At 42.8% G+C, this 23,003-nt stretch overlaps 2 protein-coding genes across 3 annotated transcripts in view; both read left to right on the top strand.

The window, feature by feature from the left end:
- The window catches only part of RRM1 (ribonucleotide reductase catalytic subunit M1), a 400,603-nt gene that overhangs the window by 26,740 nt on the left and 350,860 nt on the right, over nt 1-23,003 (top strand). For both annotated transcript variants that reach the window (XM_078775295.1, XM_078775291.1), the window contains exons 3-5: nt 2,063-2,151; nt 6,227-6,404; nt 7,717-7,817. In XM_078775295.1, the coding sequence (XP_078631421.1) occupies nt 2,063-2,151; nt 6,227-6,404; nt 7,717-7,817 (368 nt within the window). The remainder of the gene's footprint in view (nt 1-2,062; nt 2,152-6,226; nt 6,405-7,716; nt 7,818-23,003) is intronic.
- The window catches only part of TIMM10B (translocase of inner mitochondrial membrane 10B), a 512,565-nt gene continuing 503,598 nt past the window's right edge, over nt 14,037-23,003 (top strand). The window contains exon 1 of the mRNA XM_068115900.2: nt 14,037-14,046. The gene's annotated coding sequence lies outside the window, so the exon portion shown is untranslated. The remainder of the gene's footprint in view (nt 14,047-23,003) is intronic.

Raw genomic sequence — 23,003 nt, 5'->3', positions numbered from 1 at the left:
AAGAGCAAACGTACATGGTTATGTCGTTGTGTTTATATGCGACGAAAACGTCTTCTTCTTCTTCAAATAAAACGCCTCCCAAACCAAACCAAATAAATGAACACCCTCTTAGTTAACCCTCTTCATTACGTTTAGACAGTTGAGACCCATCAGACCTTTGACGAGCCTTTAATTCCCCCAAGACCCTTAAGACCCCTGAAGATCCAAAATACCCTTGAAGACCCAAAATACCCTTGAAGGCACTGAGGCTCAAAAAGACCATGAAGACCCAAATCGCTCCAAAATACCCAAAAGACCCCGAAGACCCAAAACACCCTGAATACCCAAAACACCCCGAATACCCAAAACACCCCAAAGACCCAAAACACCCCGAAGACCCAGAAGACCCCGAAGACCCTGAAGACCACAAAACACTCCGAAGACCCAAAATACCCAAAACACCCCGAAGACCCAAAAATACCAAAAGACCCTTAAAGACCCAGAGGAACCAAAATACCCTTAAGACCCAAAAGCTACCTGAAGACACTGAAGACTTCAAATATCCTGAAGACACAAAAGACACTGAAGACCCAAAAGACCCCAAATACCTAAAGACCCAAAATACCCTGAAGACCCAAAATACCCTTGAAGGCCCTGAGGCTCAAAAAGACAATGAATACCCAAATGTCTTTGAAAACCCAAAAGACCCTGAAGACCCCCAAAGACCTAAAATACCTAAAATACCCAAAAGACTTAGACCCAAAACACCCCGAAGACCCAAAAATACCCTGAAGACCCCAAAACACCCCAGAGACCCAAAATACCACGTAGACCCAAAAAGCCCATTGAAGACCAAGAGGAACCAAAAGACCCTGAAGACACAGAAGACCCCAAAGACCCTGAAGACCCAAAACACCCCAAATACCCAAAAGACCCTTAAATACCCTGAATAACCAAAATACCCCAAAGACTCTTAACGACTCAAAGGAAACAAAAGACCCTTAAGACCCAAAAGCCCCTGAAGACACCAAAGACCCAAAATACCCTTAAAGCCCCAGAGGATCCAAAAGACCCTGAAGACCCAAATGGCGTTGAAGACCCAAAACACCATGAAGACCCAAAAGACACCGAAATGGTCAAAGATGCCTATCCCTCTGAAACAACGTGTGGTGAGGTGCACGGAGAGCCCCGAGTCATGCTAGTTAATATAATTGGTGACATCTTTACCTTCGCAAAAGCGGAAGGTTATGTTTTGATCGCTGTGTATTTATTTGTATGTCTGTGTGTGTGTATGTTAATCGCATAACTCAAAAAGTATTCAACCGAATTGCATGAAATTTGGTGGGATGATTGGTTATTATACGGGACACATTTGATTAGATTTTGGGAAACAGATTTGCTCAAATTCTGACTATTTTTAACTCGATCGTATTTCACTCAAAGTTATGAGCGACTGAAGAAGAAGATGTCCATCCAGGACGTCATCACTATAACGCGATCTCCCGCGATCATTTCAACCTCAAAAAAAATTATAATTGCAGATTTGACAATAGATGAGGCATATTAACAAACGAATGAAACAGATTTGCTCAAATTCTGACTATTTTTAACTCGATCGTATTTCACTCAAAGTTATGAGCGACTGAAGAAGAGGATGTCCATCCAAGACGTCATCACTATAACGCGATCTCCCGCAATCATTTCAACCTCAAATGAAATTCAAATTGCAGATTTGTCAATCGGGGAGGCATATTAACAGACGAATGAAACAGATTTGCTCAAATTCTGATTTTTAAAAATCGATCGCATTTCACATAAAGTTTCACATCGCATACACTCCCATGCCAAGTACAGAACAGTAGCTGCGGCGAAGGTATGCGCTCTACCGAGTGCCCGGATTCTAGTTTTCTTTTTGTATACCAAGTCAAGGCTCGTGTAGAAGCTAGCACAGAACATATCATAAAGGAAGCAGGAGACAAGAGGGTGACAGCCATTACTGTTCAACAAATGATTCTAAATGCTGAATGTTGAAGAATGGCTTTGTGGAAGAAAAATTAAATGGTGTGTTTTTATATTTTATCAGATGGGCGGCAGGAACGAGTCATGTTCGACAAAATCACCTCTCGCATTCAAAAGCTTTGCTATGGACTCAACTCGGAATTTGTGGACCCTGTGAGTATGCAATTTAAAATCATTTTGTTTCATTACGTTATGTTTTCTCTGGCGATGTTTTACTTGCTGCAACATCCCTCTGTTGGGATAGTTGTCTTGTGTTGTATCAGCCATGCCTGTTTTCAAATGTTTGCTGTTAAGTCACAGGCTCGGAGCTTGTGCTTCTTGCTGATAAATGTAGCAGCGTTGTGATTTATTGCATCAGTTTGCTCACTTTCTGGTTGACACCCACTACCATGTATTTTAGTGCTTAAATGTATGTAGCCAGTACAAACAATGATGTTAGATTGGTCCTTTTTACTGTGTCTCCCAGTGTGTTCCTTGAGGCTTATGTTTTACTGGTGTGTGGACTAGTGAAGCATTGTGAAATGGATTGGTGGTGCCATTGACAAAGCTCTTTTGATCCCTAAATGGCTATACTCAGTGTTTGCAAGGGGCTTGGTGTGATTCATGCTTTGGCTTTAGCGCAACGTAAACCAATGACCTCTTGTGGCTGGTAGTTGTTTATGTGTAATCGGGAATGGCAAACTGAGGATTGTCATGGGTATTGTTTTCTGGCATCGACATTGGCAGCAGATGATGATCATGCCATTGGGTCTTTTAGATGCTAACCTGAGAGCACTTTGATAAAGGAAAGGGGGTGAGTGTAGTTCGAGAGGGCAAGTGCACCACATTGCAAGTCGGTGTTTGTTTTGTATTTCGAAGACAAGAAATCCCTGTTGGATTTGGCAAGTGATGTTGAGGTACTGCTGATAAGTGGGAGGTGTGGGGTGAGGAGGGAGGATTGGTTGGGGAGGGGGTGGGGGGGTGGTAGGGGGAGGGGTGGACCACATCTAATTAATAAAATAGCTATTCAATGAACTAGTGTCAGGAATTAATGGAATTGAGGCATGACAGAATGTAAGGTGTGAGCAGCAGCTGGCTAAAGAGATTATTGACAGTTGGGGATTTTCTGTAATTTCTGTTTGTTTGTACATACTGGAGCATAATGGAGGCTTATTGAAATACCAATGCAAACATGAAGTAAATGACTAACAGGGTGTTTTTGAGCATATCGGCAGGCTGTGTGATTTGCACTTGTGTTGACGTTGAGCCAAATAGCATATGTCATGGATTGTGATTGTCAGATCAACACACCAGGGTTATTCACTTATATCTGGCCACTGTTCATATTGGCTGTTGCTGCTATGTAGGTCCCAGGTGTTAATCCATGGCCACATTAGACGACGGTGGCCAGGAACAGTCTGGAGGGTGAATAATTATCCAAAAACTGCCATTAAAATTTCATTGAGCTTCTTCCTCAAAACTCACGATTGATGATGCAGGGACATTCAGAAGCGAAATCACCGATCCTTCCATCCGACCTATTTGGTCCAACTGACCTTCGGAGAAAATGCTTCTAATCCTGTTTTGTGCTTTATGAATGGAATAAAGGTCCTGGTGAGGTCCTGGTGAGGTCCTGGTGAGGTCCTGGTGAGGTCCTGGTGATGTTCTCAGGATACTTCCCTTTTACGTTGCATGATCCCCAAGAGCATTGTTTCATTGCCATTACCAAGAGCTCTCTTTGGTTTGACATCAAGTTTTTATTTTTTCTTCCAAATGTTTACGTCTATGAAGACACAAAGCGTACGCTCCTGAGTGCGGCAAAGCGATGAATAGCATAGGTCATGAAACTTTATGGACTGTTAGGGGCTTGATCCACCTGGAAGGTGTGAAGCTTGTATTTGAAGATGAGGGATGAGGTGGTGGGGGATGTACAGGAAGGTGGAGGGTTGTATGGCTGCAAATGTGGAGGTGGTTGTATGTTTTGCAGGGGAGAATAGTGTGAAGACCGACAATCGGAATTGCAAGAGTTGAGGGAGCTCACGTTGATTGATAAGATGCTAGTGTTTTCACATCAACATTGCTTTAGTAAAATTCCCCGAAGCAAAGAAAACAATTAAGTTGACTGTTTAAAAATGCTTATGTTTGTATTCTCTCATGATTGCATGACCACCATTGCGTGTGCCTGCACATATATTTTCTACTTGGTGCCGTCGATGCCGCCGATGAGGGGTATAATGATGATGGAAGGTGGCACAGGCCAGTGAAATGCGATGTGATAAAGCCTACAGAAAAGCTTGCTGCCTCGCTTGTAAATAGCAGGCACTGCTGTTCCCTCTATGCATGGTGGAATGTGGTTATGGGCCGCATCCTGCGGCTCGGCTTGGTGTCTCGTGGCCCGCTTTTTCCGGCTGAAGCATAGTGGGATGAATGGACGATCGCCTGTCTGATTGCACGTTTCCTGCCATGGCATGTGTGCGGTGTGCCCTTAAACTAGACGTTGGCCTCCGGAAAACGAAAAACATAAACCCCAGCATGAAGCTGATGCACACATGTTTTACCCCGATGTGGTTTTGCAAATGTGAGTGGCTGATGATGTATTATTACTTCCAAAATCGAATATTTTTCAAGTGTATTGGTTGGTCTTATGCGTTATTCTGTCATCACGTACCCAGTTGCAATTTTAAACCGACAATTTTACTATTTTAAATGACAAAAAGACAATTTTAAACCGATCATCACGAACACAAGATGGTGGAGTTAGTCATAAGGACGAAGATTATTGAATTTCAGGTCAAATGTCTAAAATTGACATTTTTTTCTTCCAATTGACTTGAAAATTGAACAGCATTTACACATTGAGTCACTGAAATGGGAAACCAACTGTTTGTGAGGTCAAAATATCAGAGGTCAACTCGATGTCAAACTTTCAAAAGCATAAATTTTCATCCGATTGACTTGAAAATTAAACAGCAATTGCATAGTGCATCACTGAATTGGGGAAAGCAAGTATTTCAAGGGCAAAAAGTCAAAAGTCAAACTTCTAAAATCATCAATTTTTATTAGAAAAATCCTCACTTTTCATCCAATTAACTTGTGAATTAAACAGCAATTACATAGTGCATCACTGAATTGGGAAAGCAACTATTTGGAGGTCAAAAGGTCAAAAGTCAAACTTCTAAAATCATCAATTTTAATTTGAAAAATCCTCACTTTTCATCCAATTAACTTGTGAATTAAACAGCAATTACATAGTGCATCACTGAATTGGGAAAGCAACTATTTGGAGGTCAAAAGGTCAAAAGTCAAACTTCTAAAATCATCAATTTTAATTTGAAAAATCCTCACTTTTCATCCAATTAACTTGAAAATTAAACAGCAATTACATAGTGCATCACTGAATTGGGAAAGCAACTATTTTTTACGGTCAAAGGTCAACTCAAGGTCAAACTTCTAAAATCATCAATTTTCATCTGAATGATCTATTTTTATCCGATTGACTTGGAAATTAAACAGCAATTGCATAGTGACTCATTGAATTGGGAAACAAACTATTTTTACGGTCAAAGGTGAACTCAAGGTAAAACTTCTAAAATCATAAATTTTCATCTGAATAATCTATTTTTATCCGATGGACTTGGAAATTAAACAGCAAGTGCATAGTGACTCTGAATTGGGAAACAAACTATTTTTACGGTCAAAGGTCAACTTAAGGTCAAACTTCTAAAATCATAAATTTTCATCAGAACAATCGTCTATTTTCATCTGATTAACCTGAGCTTTGATTAAGATCGTCAATTTTTATGTTAATGAAATGGACAATTTGATGTATCCATGGCAACTTTTTATTTTTGGGAGGGGTGGATTTTTCAACTATCGTGCTCTGCTTGACGTCTTCTTGTTTTAGTATTTTGTTTCTTTGTTTGAACACTGCATGGCAAAAGTATGTGGTTGAGTTTGTATTAAAATAAAAAGGCTTGTGCCCTTAATCCCAAACACTTCTTTAAAGTAATGTGGCTTTGCACAGTTTTCCTGAGCTGGAGTCGGCCAGTGCACATTTGAGCAATGTCCATGACAATTGACTACAAATGCACGACATATTTTTTGATGATAATTTGGTGATATGTAGGAAATTGTCCGAATTTTAAATTTTAAGCTACATAATTTTTGCTAAATACCAAGCTAAAAGTTGCCATTTCGCAGCTTTGACAGCAATCGCCACTGCTTTGTTCCCATAATCTACCTATTACAGCCACAAATAACAATGAAGGTGATCCAGGGCTTGTACAATGGGGTGACTACAGTTGAGTTGGACACGCTTGCTGCAGAAACGAGTGCTACAATGACGACGCATCATCCTGACTATGCCATATTGGCTGCACGCATTGCCATTTCCAACTTGCACAAAGAAACCAAGAAAGTGTTCAGCGGTGAGTAGTGGGCTGATTGTTGTAATGGCTGCTTCAGCAGGCACGGTGAGATTGAAATTTCTGAAGTGGACCTTTCTTTTGGGGTTTGCATTGTCTTTACTCATATACCTGAGATTCTACTTTTAGCTGCCTCGTGCCCTTTCTTTTACTCTTCCCTTCTCCATTCCAAATTTAGTCTTTGTATATCTGGGAGTTGTAGTCCAACCTTGCATCTTTAGTTTGTATGCTTTGTTTCTGTGGCTATCCTTCCTCATATATATATATATATCTTTTATAAATTTAATTTACATCCATTAAGATTTCCAGTTATGTTATGACTGATGAACCAATAATGACTGATATGTAGAGTTTACTGATATAAACCCTGGTGTTGGGCTAGCGGCTAGGGTGCCGGCTTAGGATCCAAGGATCCTGGGTTCGAATCCCGGTCGATTGCTGAATTAACGCCAGGGGGGTTGACTCAGCCTGCCATCCTTCCGAGGTCGGCTAATTGAGTACCAGTTCACTGTTTGTCGTTAAAGGCGGCAAAAAGGGTTGGCGTCAGGAAGGGCATCCAGCCGTAAAACATTGCTTCAAAAAGGGGACCAAAAAAACAACAACAACCATGGTTCCCGAAAAAGGCCAACCCCCGCTTTGTGGGGAAAAATGGCCTCTAAAGGTGGTTTTTTTTTTTTTTTAAATATGTAGACATACTTATACATGCACGCTCTTTCACTTCCTTCTTTCTCTTGCTGTGAGAGGTACAGCATTCGAAGCTTCGGTTAATCTTATTATGTAGTGTTTGTTTTCGCGTATTTTAATTGTTGGTTAATCGGCTTGGGGTGGAGTTTGGAAATCCTTGTGTTGAATTGCTCTTACTGGTGTGGTTCCGATTCCCGGACACCATTTCTCATAATTCTATCCTGGAGAGATGGGCATCATGATTGCATGACTGCCACCAGGTGTCCATTTGCTCATATAAACCCCACTACGGAGTCTGTCCCCTTCCTCCCCCACCAAAGACTTGCACAAGATTATGGGACCTCCACAACACACCAATTTTTTTGTTTTTTTGGAATTTATTGTTGTAACTTTTGCATGTGAGTATGTTTCATTGGTAATACATTTATTTTCCACTTTTGTAAATCTCCACTGGCATATGTCTTTTTTGTGACTATAATAGCAAAACGAACTCCAAATGAACAGTGAGTGTGGCGGACTTTTTACGGTGTTCACTGCCTTGCCACTGCAGTATATGTGGTCATGTGATCATATTTGTTGAGCTGGTAATGTATAGTAACTTCTTTTCCTCCCATCTGATGCCTCACTGCAGATGTAATGGATGATCTCTACAACTACATCAACCCCCGTAATGAAAAGCACTCACCCATGATATCGAAAGAAACTCTAGATATCATCATGAAAAACAAAGAGGTATGTATGTCTTATTTGATAACTTGATTGATAAACATGATTTGTTCAATGAAGATTCAAACCTCTCAATCAATCGTGTGTGCTGCGTCACTGGCATCAGATTTCTGCCAATAGTAGTGCACACATCCAGCATGCCACTTCGGCAATTTCTCGGCATCATTACTTGCTTTGTGATTTAACAGCATTTCAGAATCTCATCAATGTGGCAGCGCCAAAGTTCTATGATGCTGTAAATCAGTGAAATGCCCACTCCTGATGTCTGAAACTCCAGTTTTTTCAGTTCCCAAGCTGGTCGTTGTGGCCTGCACTCCATATCTAATGGGCTTTCACTTTCTCTGCCCTGTGTTTCACTGCTCTGCTTTAAACATGGAATTTTAAGTGTTCCGTCGTCGGCTGATGCACTGAACAATGGAAGTGCTTACGGCGTTTCTTCGGTTCTCTGACCTTTTTAGCATTTTCCAATAAGTTTTGCATGATTGTTTCTTTTTTAAATATACTGCTACTTTTGTTTTTTTAAGATGGTAGTCCTTCCAGATTTAGCCTGTCAGACCTCATTTATAATTTTCTGGTACTTGCTGCCTGCAGGTTCTTTGTTTTGTCAATTGTATTTGATATTTGTATGCGCACCATCACTCCTGTACGTCACCTTTTTTCCCTGGCATATTTGATGAGGTGGGGACACAGAAAAGGTATTTTTATTTTTTAATTCAAAATGCTCACTGCATTGTTCTTCCAACCAAGGCATGCACCTGACTTACCATGAAACCAGCAGTGTGATGGATTGAAATGCCCATGCCCCTTTTGATGTGCTCAATTTTTAAGGGAAAGGCTGGGCGATTCATATCTTTCCGTTCCTGGCTGTTGCCTCCAATCGTTCCCTGCTACCCCTCTTCCCGCCCCACCCCTCACCCCATATTTCTCCTCTGCCCTCCTCCCTTACTTGCTTCCTCCCATCTCCTTGCCTGGACGGATATCGTATTTTTGTTCCATTCTCTCTGTCCTGTGTGTTTGCTGAGTCTGGAGGTGTTTATGCTTGCATCTATTACTGTCAATTTAAATCTTTTTTGTGGATGTTTTTTTCTCTCCCTCTGCACCGATTAAACTCGACAACTTATTATTATTATTATTTTTAATCATCAGGCATCAATATCCATTTGCAAGTGGTGCAGCGATTGTGATTGGGGTAATGGGAGAAGCTTGTGGAGATTGGTGAGGAGTGCATATAAATAAATAAATAAATAAATAAACACCAGGCTGAGAAAGTTTCAGGGCGAAAGGGGATGTTTTGGTGCTGGGTTGTGGTGAAGAATAGTAAGGAGGACAAGTGAAGAGATTGCTGTGGTGAGACATGTAAGAAGAAAGATTGGATTGAGAGAGATAAGGGAGCCGAGTGAGAGAAGGGGAAGAGTGTAGCAATTGGATCAGGGGAATTGTAGTGATGTCACAAAAATCACAGTGAGAAGAATATCATAATGATGCCAAGTTTGAGGTTGTGGAGAATTGGCAGAAAGGAAATGAGGAAAATTGAGATGTGTATCAATGGATTTGGAGAGGTGGAATGAGCAGAGTAGGCATGTGAGACTGGATGGGGAGATGTGAGTGGGGGAGAATGCACGTCTATTGAGGTGGAAAAATGTGAAATGTGAGGCAAGGGCACAAAATAAGTGTAGAAACTTTCAGGGGTAAGGTTTGCATCTCCCATTCTGCACCATTCCCTCCTTACCCTCGTGCAGCTTACTTTTCAAGCATTATGGTGGGGTTTATGGTTTGAGTTTAAGAGAAGTAGAAGTAGACGTAGACGTAGAGGGATAATGGAGGTCGGGGTGGGGGAGGGTGAACTAGCAGAATGAGTAAAGTCGGAAACAGGTTTGATAATTAAAAAAAAAAAAATTCTGCTGGATATGTCATTCGTGAAGTAGGAAAGGGTGACTGATTCCCCTTTGCCAATTTTTTGCCCTTTAGCCATTCTCAAGTTATAGACTTATTACAGACTTTGACCTCTTGACTCCAAATTCTAATCAGTTAACCTTTACATCATTATACAATAAAGCTAAAGGGATCTTAGTCAAACTTGGTGCAGGTATGTATAATGAGGTAAAGATGAACGGATTAGATTTTGGGGTCACGAGGTCAAAGGCCAAACGTCAGAGGTCATGTTAGGTGAAAATCCTGTTACCCTGATAACTTGTGAACTAGTGATGCGAATTTGACCAAATTTGGTACACTTATGTAGAATGTTGTAAAGATGAACTGATTAAATTTTGGGGTCAAAGGTCAAAGTCTGTACTATGTCTATAACTGGAGAACGGCTAAAGTGATGTAATTCAAACTTGGTACAGGTATGCACAATGATGTAAACATGAACTGATTACATTTTGGGGTCAATAGGTCAGAGGTCATGTCAGTTAAAAATGTGATAACTTGAGAACAGCAAAAGGGATTTAAATCAAACTTGGTACAAGTATTATAATGATGTAATAATGTGGGCCGAGGCTTTTCGGTCGACGTCGTGATGTCGAAGTGTGTCGTTCTAGTTTATTATTATTTTATTTCCTCTGCCCTGTGTACAGTTTGTGGGGTTCGACCTCCACCACCAAAGGTGGATGGAGGTTTTGTTTTCACCCCTGTTTGTCTGTCTGTCTGTTTGTCGGTGAACAAGATATCTCATAAAGTTGTGGACGGATTCGGTCTAAACTTGGTGGAGAGGTTGCACATGTGACCAGGAAGAATTGTTTCAATTTTGGTGAAGATTCGAATCCCGATCAGATAATTTTTACAGTGATTTTTCACCATTGAGTGAGTGATGGGGCTAAAACCGACATATAGCACGATATCTCAAAACGTTCTGGACGGATTTGGATGAAACCTGGTGGACAGATTGGGTGTGTGACGAGGATGAATCGATTTGATTTTGGTGAAGATCTGAATATGGATTCGGATACTAGAATTCTTTATTTTTTAAAGTGATTCTTCACCATTGAGAGATCGGGCGACAAGCAAAATATAGCATGATATTTTAAAATGTTGTGGACGAGTTATGACTTAACTTGGGGGATGAGTTGGTTAGGTGACGAGAACAAGACAATCAGATTTTGGTTCAGGTCCGAATCCAGATCCGGCCTATCAGTGGATACAAAACGTAAAATGTTCTGCCTGGTGGAGGTATGCGATCTACCGAGTACTGTTCTACTAGTTTCATTAGTTTTCACTTGTGAAATTTGTGGAGCGAAAGGAGGACTATGGTTTTCGTGTGTGTGTGCGCGTAAGTGAAGGACCGAATTCTAATTTGGTGTGTGGGTGCAACTAGGCATATGGAAGAACCCTATTGAAAATTAGGTCGCCACGTCAAAATCCAAGATGGCCGCCGCCATGTATGTCTGAACATTGTGAGCGGAATATCTTGAAAAATAAGCGAAGTACCAACGTCTAATCTGGTGTGTCGGTGTATCTAGGCATAAGGAAGAACGCTATTGAAAATTGGGTCGCCACGTCAAAATCCAAGATGGCCGCCACCATATATATGTCTGAACATTGTGAACGAAATATCTTGAAAAATAAGCGATGTACCAACCTCTAATCTGGTGTGTGGGTGTATCCAAGCATAAGGAAGAACGCTATTGAAAATTGGGTCGCCACGTCAAAATCCAAGATGGCCGCCTTGCTTTTTCCACTTTGTCAACTCGTATCACTTCACCGACGGGGGACCGAGGCGTAACGCTTGTTTTGTCTGAGGCTTATCAAAATGAGAAGTTTTATGTGACCTGTTGTCTGTGTCCATTTTATTTATTTGTCCTCTTCACTTTCTCATGTTTTGGGATTATCATTGAATGCCGAATTCATTTCTTTTTGCACTTTCCATGTTATTTGCGCTTATCATTTATTTCGTTTCTTCCTTTTAATTTACCAGCAAATAAGTTGTCCCTACGAACTGGTTAATTCCCTCCCCTCCGCCCACCCAGCTCCCCCCCCCCCCCCCAATGATTATCGTTTTCAAACGGAGAATTTAGAATGACCTCTAATACCTCCCCACACTGGGAACTGTGCTATAACCATACACATTTACAAAGAGAAAATTTACGACATCCCCTCCACCCCCCCCTCCCCCCAATCCTGAACACCAGGGGCTATGATTTTGTTATTGTCTCAAACCTTCCCGTGCACACCCCGAGTACAACCACCAGTTTTCAACTCATTCTTTGCAGTGGTCCAGGAGTAGAAGCAAAACAAACATGCAAAGAAACAGAGACCTCTCAAGTTGTAGTGTGATTGCATTTCTTGAACTTTTAACTTGTCGCCAATTCAAGAAGCATTGCCAGAGTTGATGAAATTTATGCTTTGTGAATAACTCTCAACCATTAGAGCTTTTTTTCTGTTGCTACCAACAGTAATTCTCCTCTTCTTCCACATGCAAAGTCAAAACCTCCCATTACACCTTCCTTTTTGAGCCTTGCCAGTTTTGGTTGCATGAAATTATTATTATTACTACTACTGATAATTCCCATATTCTTGTGGGGTTGGTCTGGAAATGTTTTTGGCCCAAACAAATTTTGCTCGAACCTGCTGGCCAGGCTGAACACTTGACTGAAGGTGACGATCATTTGAAATCCAGTGTGCTGGCTATTGCTCGCCTACTCTTTGTGATAGACACCAAGGAATCTTTAATGCCCACCGGCTAATGCCAGCAGATGTGCCATCCAGCTTGATGTCCATCTGAGGGCCCGCTGCATTTTATGATAAAACACCTTTCCGTGAATCACCGATCTGACAGGTTATAGTTGTGTCCGGACTCTCACCCAGACGAGATAGCCGAAAGGCAAGTGCTCTACCTCTGTGCCATCCAAGTCATTGCCCGTTTAATTAATTACCTCTTGCTGTACATATTTTGCATTCTGCTTTGCTGTGCACTGGTCAGGATAGCAGTTGCGGTATCAATAACCCATTGGCGATAGCTTCGATGTCTATTTGAATGATTAAACTTCCATTTCTGTTGGACCCAAGGCACTTGTAGTGGATATCTGATGAACTGTAATTCAAAAAGTCGAGATCTGGAACAACAATAAAAACGACGATGCAGCATGGTGGTTTCACAGTCCTTTCACGTTCACCTTAGGCTGGTGTCGGAGGCCAGAGGAGGCACACAGGTGATTATTCCATCTTTTGTGGGCTTGTGGTTAATGGACGGTACGACCAGATTAACGTCTCGTTCCGGACGGTTACCTCCAAGTACTTTCTCTCACAGCATTACGTTTTCCGGCCCCTTGTTTCTTCTCCACGGGTTGATGGAGCAAAGCTTTCCCTGGAGGCGATGGTGTTTTGTGGGAGGGCCTGAGAGGGTGGGGTGGCACCGGGGAGCTTTGCCTGCCTATACCGCTTTCATCGCGAGTAATATTATAAATAGCACCCGCTAATTACTTTGCATCATTTGGCCTGAAGTCTGCAAGCTCAGCAATGCAAATTGGGAGGCGAGAGGTTAATATTAACGTGTAATTTCGCACTTTCTTCAATATTGGACTTCTTCCACCACCTTTTAATATAATTATCAAATTTTTCAATACACAATATTTCAATATACAGGACATTGTTATTCATGCTTCATAACTTTTGCTACTTTAAGGAACCATGTTGCCTGTGCAGCCAATGAAAAATCCTTCCTCCATTCTCATATAAATCGGCCTTGAATTCCTTTGTCCTGTATAAATTGCATTTTTTTTTTTTTTTTTTTGTATACAGAGTCGAGGCTCGTGAAAGAGCTAACATTTGTCAAACAAACAAATCAAGCAAACAAAGTATATAAAAAGGGGAGCGGTCGACAAGATGGGGAGAGAAGGGGAGGAAGCACACAACATTTGAGAGCAGGGACATCGGGAGATGTGTGGGAGGGAGAGGGCCTGGGGGGAGGCAGGATAGGTATAAAACGCAAGGACACCAAGGACTTCCAGGAAAGAAGACAAAAGCCACCTCAAAAAAGTGGATTTTGGGTGAAATTAGCGGGGGTAGAAAAGATCAAGGTTTTGGATGGGGGAAGATAAGAGATGGTGGTGAACAGCTGTTTTAAAGACCTGGAGGGAGGAGTGGGATTGAAGAGAGTGAGGGAGTTTGTTCCAGAGGCGGGAGAAAAGAGGAATGAAGGAGTGCAGGTGAGCAGAGAGTCTCGTCATTGAGCATTGAGCATTGTCACCAATTAATCCATATTTTGTGATTCTTTGTTTGGGGAGGAAATGGAACTGAATAAATTTGATGAGCTCATCTTGCAGACAAATCTGCAGAACAAAAGTCAGATAGATGTCACTTCCAAATCGAGTGGTTATTTGACTCGCGAGGCGTTGTGAACAGCCCCATATACAGGCTCGTAGCTCAGGTAGGTAGAAAGCATTAACATGTGAGCAAATAACATCAATGTCTCTTGGATCATTACAAATGTAAAATTTGTCATTCTGCATTGAGCATTTACTTCTGCTCTCTGCAGCGATTTCTGTGCAAATTTCATGCGAGTGCAAAATCGTGGAATTTCAACTGGTGCAATATGCAACCAAACCATTTCATCACTCATAATAAGGAATCTTGGTTTTAATACTGAATACAGTCTTGGAAGAAAGAACATGAATAGTCTCTGACGAGTCTGTTTGGTTAAGGCTTTTCAGAAATCTTATACTTTAAAAAACAGGGTTGAGGAATTGATGTTTAATTCAAAAACAAAAATTTTATCAGCGAAGTTTCAAACATCGTTTTCTTCAACATCATGACTTGATAGTACCGACTTAATTGTTTGGTTTGTATTCAGCAATGCGGTCTGCTGTGACATTTAACACTACCGACTTCTCAGATCGTGCAATTTTACGGTCCGTCACAAAACGGTGCAAGTAGTTTGCAAGGAGTGATGCATCATGGCCATTGTGTGTGGATGCCATACCATTAATGCTAATGTTGCTCCAATGCTATCATGCTTACTATAATTCACGGATGGTTGTTTGTGTGTTTGTTTGTCGTGCTACTCCTGCAGTCTGGCCTGATTACATCCAGACTTGCCACATAGCATTACCATGACCCCAATTTTTATTTTTTTGTATACAAGATCGAGGCTCATGTAAGAGCTAACATTAATCACAAAAAGACAAACTGACACATAAAACAGGATAAAGGGAGCGGGAAACAAGATTGGGAGAGAGAGGGAAGCACACAAGTACAACGTTTGAGAGCAGGGACATCGGGAGATCTGTGGGAGGGAGAGGGCTTGGGGGGAGGAGGCATGGGAAAGGGGGGAGGGGTGGGGGGTGGGAGAGGTATAAACTAACAACTCAAGGACTTCCAGGAAAGAAATCGGAATTTCAAAAAAGTGGATCTGAGGTGAATTAACGGGGGTGGAAAAGATCAAGGTTTTTGGATGGGGTAAGACGAGATGGTGGTGAACAGCTATTTTAAAGACCTGCAGGGAGGAGTGGGATTGAATAGAGTGAGGGAGTTTGTTCCAGAGGCGGAAGAAAAGAGGAATGAAAGAGTGAAGGTGAATAGCGAGTCTTGATTTTGGCAGTTTAACCATAATAGGGTTGCAGGCTACACTTGTGCGACATAGAGACATAGTGAGAGTGTGAGATTTGTCAGGATTGAAAGACATGTTCCACTTGTTTGACCAGTCTGTGATTTTGTCCAGGTCTGCTATTACTGTCACGGACGGACGATGGATACATCTGGTATTACGGACGGAGAATGGATACATCTGGTATTACGGACGGAGAATGGATACATCTGGTATTACGGACGGACGATGGATACATCTGGTATTATGGACAGACGATGGATACATCCGGTATTACGGAAGGGGTTGATTTCACCTGGTATTACCGACGGGGCTGATTTCACCTGGTATTACGGACGGGGCTGATTTCGCCTGGTATTACGGACGGGGCTGATTTCACCTGGTATTACCGACGGGGCTGATTTCGCCTGGTATTACGGACGGGGCTGATTTCACCTGGTATTATGGACGGGGCTGATTTCACCTGGTATTACAGACGGGGCTGATTTCACCTGGTATTACGGACGGGGCTGATTTCACCTGGTATTACGGACGGGGCTGATTTCACCTGGTATTACGGACGGGGCTGATTTCACCTGGTATTACGGACGGGGCTGATTTCACCTGGTATTACGGACAGGGCGGTGCGACGGGGGACTATTGTTTTCCCCTCAGTCCGTGTGTGCGTCCATCCGTGCGGACGTGCATGCGTGCGTGCGTAAGCGAAGGACCGAATTCTAATTTGGTGTGTGGGTGCAACCCACATCAAAATCCAAGATGGCCGCCGCCATGTATGTCTGAACCTTGTGAGCGGAATATCTTGAAAAATAAGCGAGGTCCCAACTTCTAATCTGGTGTGTGGGTGTATCTAGGCATAATAACCACCTTTGGAGGCCATTTTTCCCCGCAGAGCCTTTGTTGGCCTTTTTCGGGCACCGTGGTCCCCTTTTTGAAGCAATGTTTTATGGCCGGATGCCCTTCCTGCCACCAACCCTTTTGGTCGCCTCTTGCGACACACAGGGAATTACCAGTGAACTGGTACTCAATTTTCCGACCTCCGAAGGATGACAGGCTGAGTCAACACCCCTGGCGTTAATTCAGCGATCGACCGGAATTTGAACCCAGGATCCTAGGATCCCAAGCCGGCACCCTAACTGCTAAGCCAACACCAGGCTGAGAAGGAAAGAGAAAAGGCGGGGGCAAGATGGATAGGGAAATGGGAAGGGAAAACGGGTGAGGAGGAGATGGAAAGGGTAAAATGGGGGGGGGGGGGGAGAGGCAGGTGGAAAGAGAAAAAGGGGGCAGAGGGAGATGGAAAGAGAAAATGGGGAAGAGGGAGAGGGAAAGAGAAAAGGGAGAAACAGAAAAGGGGGAAAGGAGGAGAGGGAGAGGGAAAGAGAAAAGGGGGAGAGGGAGACGGAAAGAGAAAATGGGGAGAGGGAAAGAGAAAAGGGGGAGAGGAAGACGGAAAGAGAAAAGGGGGAGAGGGAAAGAGAAAAGGGGGGAAAGGGAGAGGGAAAGAGAAAAGGTGGAGAGGGAAAGAGAAAAGGGGGGAGGGGGAGATGGAAAGAGAAAAGGGGGGAGGGTGAGATGGAAAGAGAAAAGGGGGGAGGGGGAGATGGAAAGAGAAAAGGGGGAAGAGGGAAATGTGAAGAGAAAAGGGGGAGAGGGTGATGGAAACAGAAAACGGGGGAAAGGTAGATGGAAACAGAAAACGGGGGAGAGGGAGATGGAAAGAGAAAATGGGGGAGAGGGAGATGGAAAGAGAAAAGGGGGAGAGGGAGATGGAAAGAGAAAAGGGGGAGAGGGAGATGGAAAGAGAAAAGGGGGGAGAGGGTGATGGAAACAGAAAATGGGAGAAAGGGAGATGGAAAGAGAAAAGGGGGGAGGGGAGGGGGAGATGGAAAGAGAAAAGGGGGAAGGGGTAAATGTGAAGAGAAAAGGGGGAGAAGTAGATGGAAACAAAAAGGGGGAGAGGGAGATGGAAAGAGAAAAGGGGGGAGAGGGTGATGGAAACAGAAAATGGGAGAAAGGGAGATGGAAAGAGAAAAGGGGGGAGGGGAGGGGGAGATGGAAAGAGAAAAGGGGGAAGGGGTAAATGTGAAGAGAAAAGGGGGAGAAGTAGATGGAAACAAAATGGGGGAGAGGGTGATGGAAACAGAAAACGGGGGAGAGGGAGATGGAAACAGAAAACGGGGGAGAGGGAGATGGAAAGAGAAAATGGGGGAGAGGGAGATGGAAAGAGAAAAGGGGGGAGAGGGTGATGGAAACAGAAAATGGGAGAAAGGGAGATGGAAAGAGAAAAGGGGGGAGGGGAGGGGGAGATGGAAAGAGAAAAGGGGGAAGGGGTAAATGTGAAGAGAAAAGGGGGAGAAGTAGATGGAAACAAAATGGGGGAGAGGGTGATGGAAACAGAAAACGGGGGAGAGGGAGATGGAAACAGAAAACGGGGGAGAGGGAGATGGAAAGAGAAAATGGGGGAGAGGGAGATGGAAACAGAAAACGGGGGAGAGGGAGATGGAAACAGAAAACGGGGGAGAGGGAGATGGAAACAGAAAACGGGGGAGAGGGAGATGGAAAGAGAAAATGGGGGAGAGGGAGATGGAAAGAGAAAATGGGGGAGAGAGAGATGGAAACAGAAAATTGGGGAGAGGGAGATGGAAACAGAAAATGGGGGAGAGAGAGATGGAAACGGAAAATGGGGGACAGAGAGATGGAAAGAGAAAAGGGGGTAGGGGGAGATGGAAAGAGAAAAGGGGGAAGGGGGAAACGTGAAGAGAAAAGGGGGAGAGGGTGATGGAAACAGAAAATGGGGGAGAGGGAGATGGAAACAGAAAACGGGGGAAAGGGAGATGGAAACAGAAAATGGGGGAGAGTGTGATGGAAATAGAAAACGTGGGAGAGGGAGATGGAAAGAGAAAAGGGGGAGAGGGTGATGGAAACAGAAAATGGGGGAGAGGGAGATGGAAACAGAAAACGGGGGAGAGGGAGATGGAAACAGAAAACGGGGGAGAGGTCGATGGAAAGAGAAAAGGGGAGAGGGAGATGGAAAGAGAAAAGGGGGGTGAGGGAGATGGAAACAGAAAAGGGGGAAGGGGGAAATGTAAAGAGAAAAGGGAGGAGAGGGAGATGGAAAGAGAAAACGGGGAGAGAGAGATGGAAAGAAAAAGGGGGAGGGGGGAGGAGGGAGATGGAAAGAGAAAACGGGGAAGAGGGTGATGGAAACAGAATAAGGAAGGACGCTATTGAAAATTGGGTCGCCACGTCAAAATCCAAGATGGCCGCCGCCATGTATGTCTGAACCTTTTGAGCGGAATATCTTGAAAAATAAGCGAAGTACCAACTTCTAATCTGGTGTGTGGGTGTATCTAGGCATAAGGAAGAACGCTATTGAAAATTGGGTCGCCACGTCAAAATCCATCCATGTCAAAATCCAGTCAAAAGCCATTTCGCCTGGTATTACGGACGGGGTTGATTTCACCTGGTATTACGGACGGGGTTGATTTCACCTGGCATTACTGACGGGGTTGATTTCACACCCCTTATCACCACAGGGATTCGGAATGGTTGATTTTGTCCCCCCCTTCCCCGGGATGCAGGCTGGTTGATTTCGCACCCCTCACCACCACAGGGATACTGACTGGTTGTTTTTTTTTTTTTTTCACGACCCCACCCCTCCCCCCGAAACCGGAGACATATGGATAGGTTTACTCCCCCTCTCCCCCGCACATATATATATCTATATATCTATATATATATATATATATATATATATATATATATATATATATATATATATTGTTACAGACGCGGTTTTAGATGTTAGTTTACCGAGCGGTTTGGTATTACCGCATCCGCACAGTTACTCCCCGATTAGAACCCTATCCCGCCCGATTCCACTCGACGTTGACCAAGTCGCGCTATGCTAAATCAATGAAGGAAAGGACACAACGGCTGGGATAAATGCAACGACACAAGGGGTACAGTTCTCAAGACCTCCGGAGGAGGATATAATATTGGTGATGCAGAAACGGGTAGATTACACGGTAAGAGGTAAAGCACAGAAAAGATGGGCACTTAGACACAGTCTTATCTTATCCCTGACAGACCACAGACAAACGGGACAAGACGGACTTACACGGGGATTGATGGCAAGGAAGGGCAGGCAGTCGATAGCTCAAGGTGCACCTTGGCTCAGGGACAGGATACAGCTCGGTCCAGTCCAGAGATGCGGGGAGGTATTCAGCGCTTGGAGGTGGCGTCCTTCTCTCTCCAAGCTGAGGCGCATCTGACGTCACCTCTACTCTCCCTGCGCATGCCCAGCGGGGAGTGACACGCCCTCAGCCCGTTGTCTCCGCCCCAGATGGAATCGGTCCGCCGCCTCCATTGGGTGCGGGGGGTTACCGGGCTCCGCCCTTGACGAGGAGCTGACAGCGAGCCCCTGCGTGGTAACCCCGTCGGAGCACATGTTCAATGGCGGCTAACCAAGCCGGAGTGAGGACGCACACTCCCCGCGCCGCCGCCGCCGCTGTTGTTGTTGTTGTTGTTGTTGTTGTACCATGAGGAAGAGCTGCGGGGAGGTATTGGGAGGTCCTAAACTTTCCAACGGTGCCATACAATCACATTCTGGTGCAACGAAGAGTCAGAATTAATGGAAACGAGTCCTTAACTGACATAGACTAAGAATAACTAGCAAGATGTCCTATAGTTGTCTACGTGAGATGCGGTGAACCTGGGTGCGACATTTAATGGGGGAAATAGGGGAAGGTCAGTTCTACAGAGTGTTGTTTACAGAAAATGGGACTAGGGAATGGGGGATTGGGGATAGTTGGGAAGTATTGGGAAATAGGGGAATATTTACAAGCGGATATGGATGGAGGCCAAATCCCATATCCGCAACAATATATTTATATATATATATATATATATATATATATATATATATATATATATATATATATATATATATATATATATATATATATATATATATATATATATATATATCTGTGCAGCGTCTGTCCTGTGTTGTGTTGTGTTGTGTTGTTACTGAACTACTTTCTCAAACTTTTGTGAAATCGTACCAAACTTCTGGTATGCACATATCTCTCCCGTCCGTATGTCCTAAGGGTATTTTTTTGAAAAATTTTCTAATTATTTTATTATAATGTTTTTTGAATTTTTTGGGGGAAATTTTTTTTTCCAACTTAAATTTTTAACTTAAATTGTTTATAAAATGTGATATCACGTATATTACAAATACATTTGTGCAAAATAATTGTTTGAATTATGATTGGTTTAAACCATAACAAAACGGCAACTCGGGTACGGTCATTTATCTATATACCTACATATCTGGGCAGTGTCTGTGTTGTCACTTAACGACTCCCTCAAACTTTTGTTTCCGTGGTTGTGAAGTGTTTTTAATAACGTTGTGGTGGTTTTGAATCACGTGGTGGTGAGGGTGTTTTGTATTATGTGGTGGTGAGGTTTTTTAAAATGTCGTGGTGGTGAGGTGTTTTTAAATCACATGGTGGTGCGGTGTTTTTAAATCACATGGTGGTCAGGTGTTTTGAATTACGTGGTGGTGAGGTATTTATAATTATGTGGTGGTGAGGTATTTATAAATACGTGGTGGTAAGGTATTTATAATTACGTGGTGGTAAGGTATTTATAATTACGTGGTGGTGAGGTATTTATAATTATGTGGTGGTGAGGTGTTTTTAATTATGGTGGTGAGGTGTTTTGAATTATGTGGTGGTGAGGTGTTTTGAATTACATGGTGGTGAGGTGTTTTAAAATCACATGGTGGTGAGGTGTTTTGAATTACGTGGTGGTGAGGTATTTATAATTACGTGGTGAGGTGTTTTTAATTATGTGGTGATGAGGTGTTTTGAATTATGTGGTGGTGAGGTGTTTTGAATTACTTGGTGGTGAGGTGTTTTTAAATGACGTGGTGGTGAGGTGTTAATTTTGTGGCTGTGAGGTGTTTTTATTACGTGTTTTATGGCTGTGAGGTGTTTTTAATTTCGTGGTGGTGAGGTGTTTTTATTTCGTCGTTTATGGCCGTGAGGTGTTTTTAATTTCGTGGTGGTGAGGTGTTTTTATTTCGTCGTTTATGGCTGTGAGGTGTTTTTAATTTCGTGGTGGTGAGGTGTTTTTATTTCGTCGTTTATGGCCGTGAGGTGTTTTTATTTCGTCGTTTATGGCTGTGAGGTGTTTTTAATTTCGTGGTGGTGAGGTGTTTTTATTTCGTCGTTTATGGCCGTGAGGTGTTTTTATTTCATGTTTTATTGCTGAGGTGTTTTCAATTTCGTGGTGGTGAGGTGTTTTTATTTCGTGTTTTATGGCTGTGAGGTGTTTTTATTACGTGTTTTATGCCTGTGAGGTGTTTTAAATTATGTGGTGGTGAGGTGTTTTTATTACGTGTTTTATGGCTGTGAGGTGTTTTTATTACGTGTTTTATGCCTGTGAGGTGTTTTGAATTACTTGGTGGTGATGTGTAATCGTCCCAAACTTCCAGTCTGCACCTGCCCCTCCCCTATGTATGTGCTGAGGGGTTCTTTCTTGGGGAAAAAAAAACATTCAACCTAAATTGCCTATAAAAATGTAATATCACAAACACAACAAATACATTTGTGCAAAATAATTGTTTGTATTATGATTGGTGTAAATCATGACAACACAGCAACTCAGGTACAGTCATTATCCTAAGCTAAAATAAGCCCGTTCCTCAGTAATGCGCTCGCCTCACCAAACTAGTGTGGAAGTATAGATAAATATATGTCATATTTGTTAGGGTCGGTGAGTTGTATGGGTAGTTGGATTGTATTGCAATTTAAAAGGATTCGCAAGTCATGCAAGGAGGGGGTGCGGGGAGCTTGGAGCAAGCGGTCGACCATCTGGGGAATAACCTTGTGACCTCGAACAATGCGAGAAGAGGTAGAGTGTTGACTTGGCTCAGATTGTGGATAAGAGTTAATTGTTCCAGATGTCCGAATGGCGCTGGGAAGGCTAGCGTTGTGACTTCGGATTTCCACTGGAGCGAGATGAAAGGAGCGAAGATCTATTCAACCACCATGCTCCGAGAAGAGAAGAAGTGGTCATCGGAAGAAGCAGGAGAGAGGGCAGAAGGAAGAAGGGAGACGACGCGACGCTCGACGGCACGTCATGTTTATTTATAAAGTATAACTGTATTTTTCGTGTAATCGTGTAATATTCTTTGCAAAGTTAGGAATAAATCTATATTTAAATTGAGTGAGTCTCATTGAGTTTTTGGCTGAGATGTGTCCAAAAAGGTCACCACAAAGTTCCCTGACACTAGTATATATATATCTTTATTACGTAGATAGTATATATATATCCCATACATATGGGCTTATCTACGGTATTGGGACATTTGTGGCATGCCTCTATTGTTAACTGAACTGACGAAAGCACAATGATTTTTTGTCGTATAAAATATTAAATTCAGATGTGGCACACCCTGGAGAGATACCAGAGATTGTTTGGTGCAAATAAAATACTTCGTTGGATTTTTATTTCAAATGAAGTTCCATGTCCACCCTCCTACAAAAGGGTGAAAACGTGACACGCCAACATATATCAAAATAAAACATGATTAGAATCACATATATGAGGTCAAGTTCTTTCCCTTATCTCTATAATAATAA

The sequence above is a fragment of the Myxine glutinosa genome, chromosome 1 (genome assembly GCF_964187855.1).
Source record: "Myxine glutinosa chromosome 1, kmMyxGlut1.1, whole genome shotgun sequence".
NCBI classification, from domain to species: Eukaryota; Metazoa; Chordata; class Myxini; order Myxiniformes; family Myxinidae; genus Myxine; species Myxine glutinosa.
The sequence above is the reverse complement of the archived record's forward strand: the minus strand, read 5'-3'. Positions and strand labels throughout refer to the sequence as shown.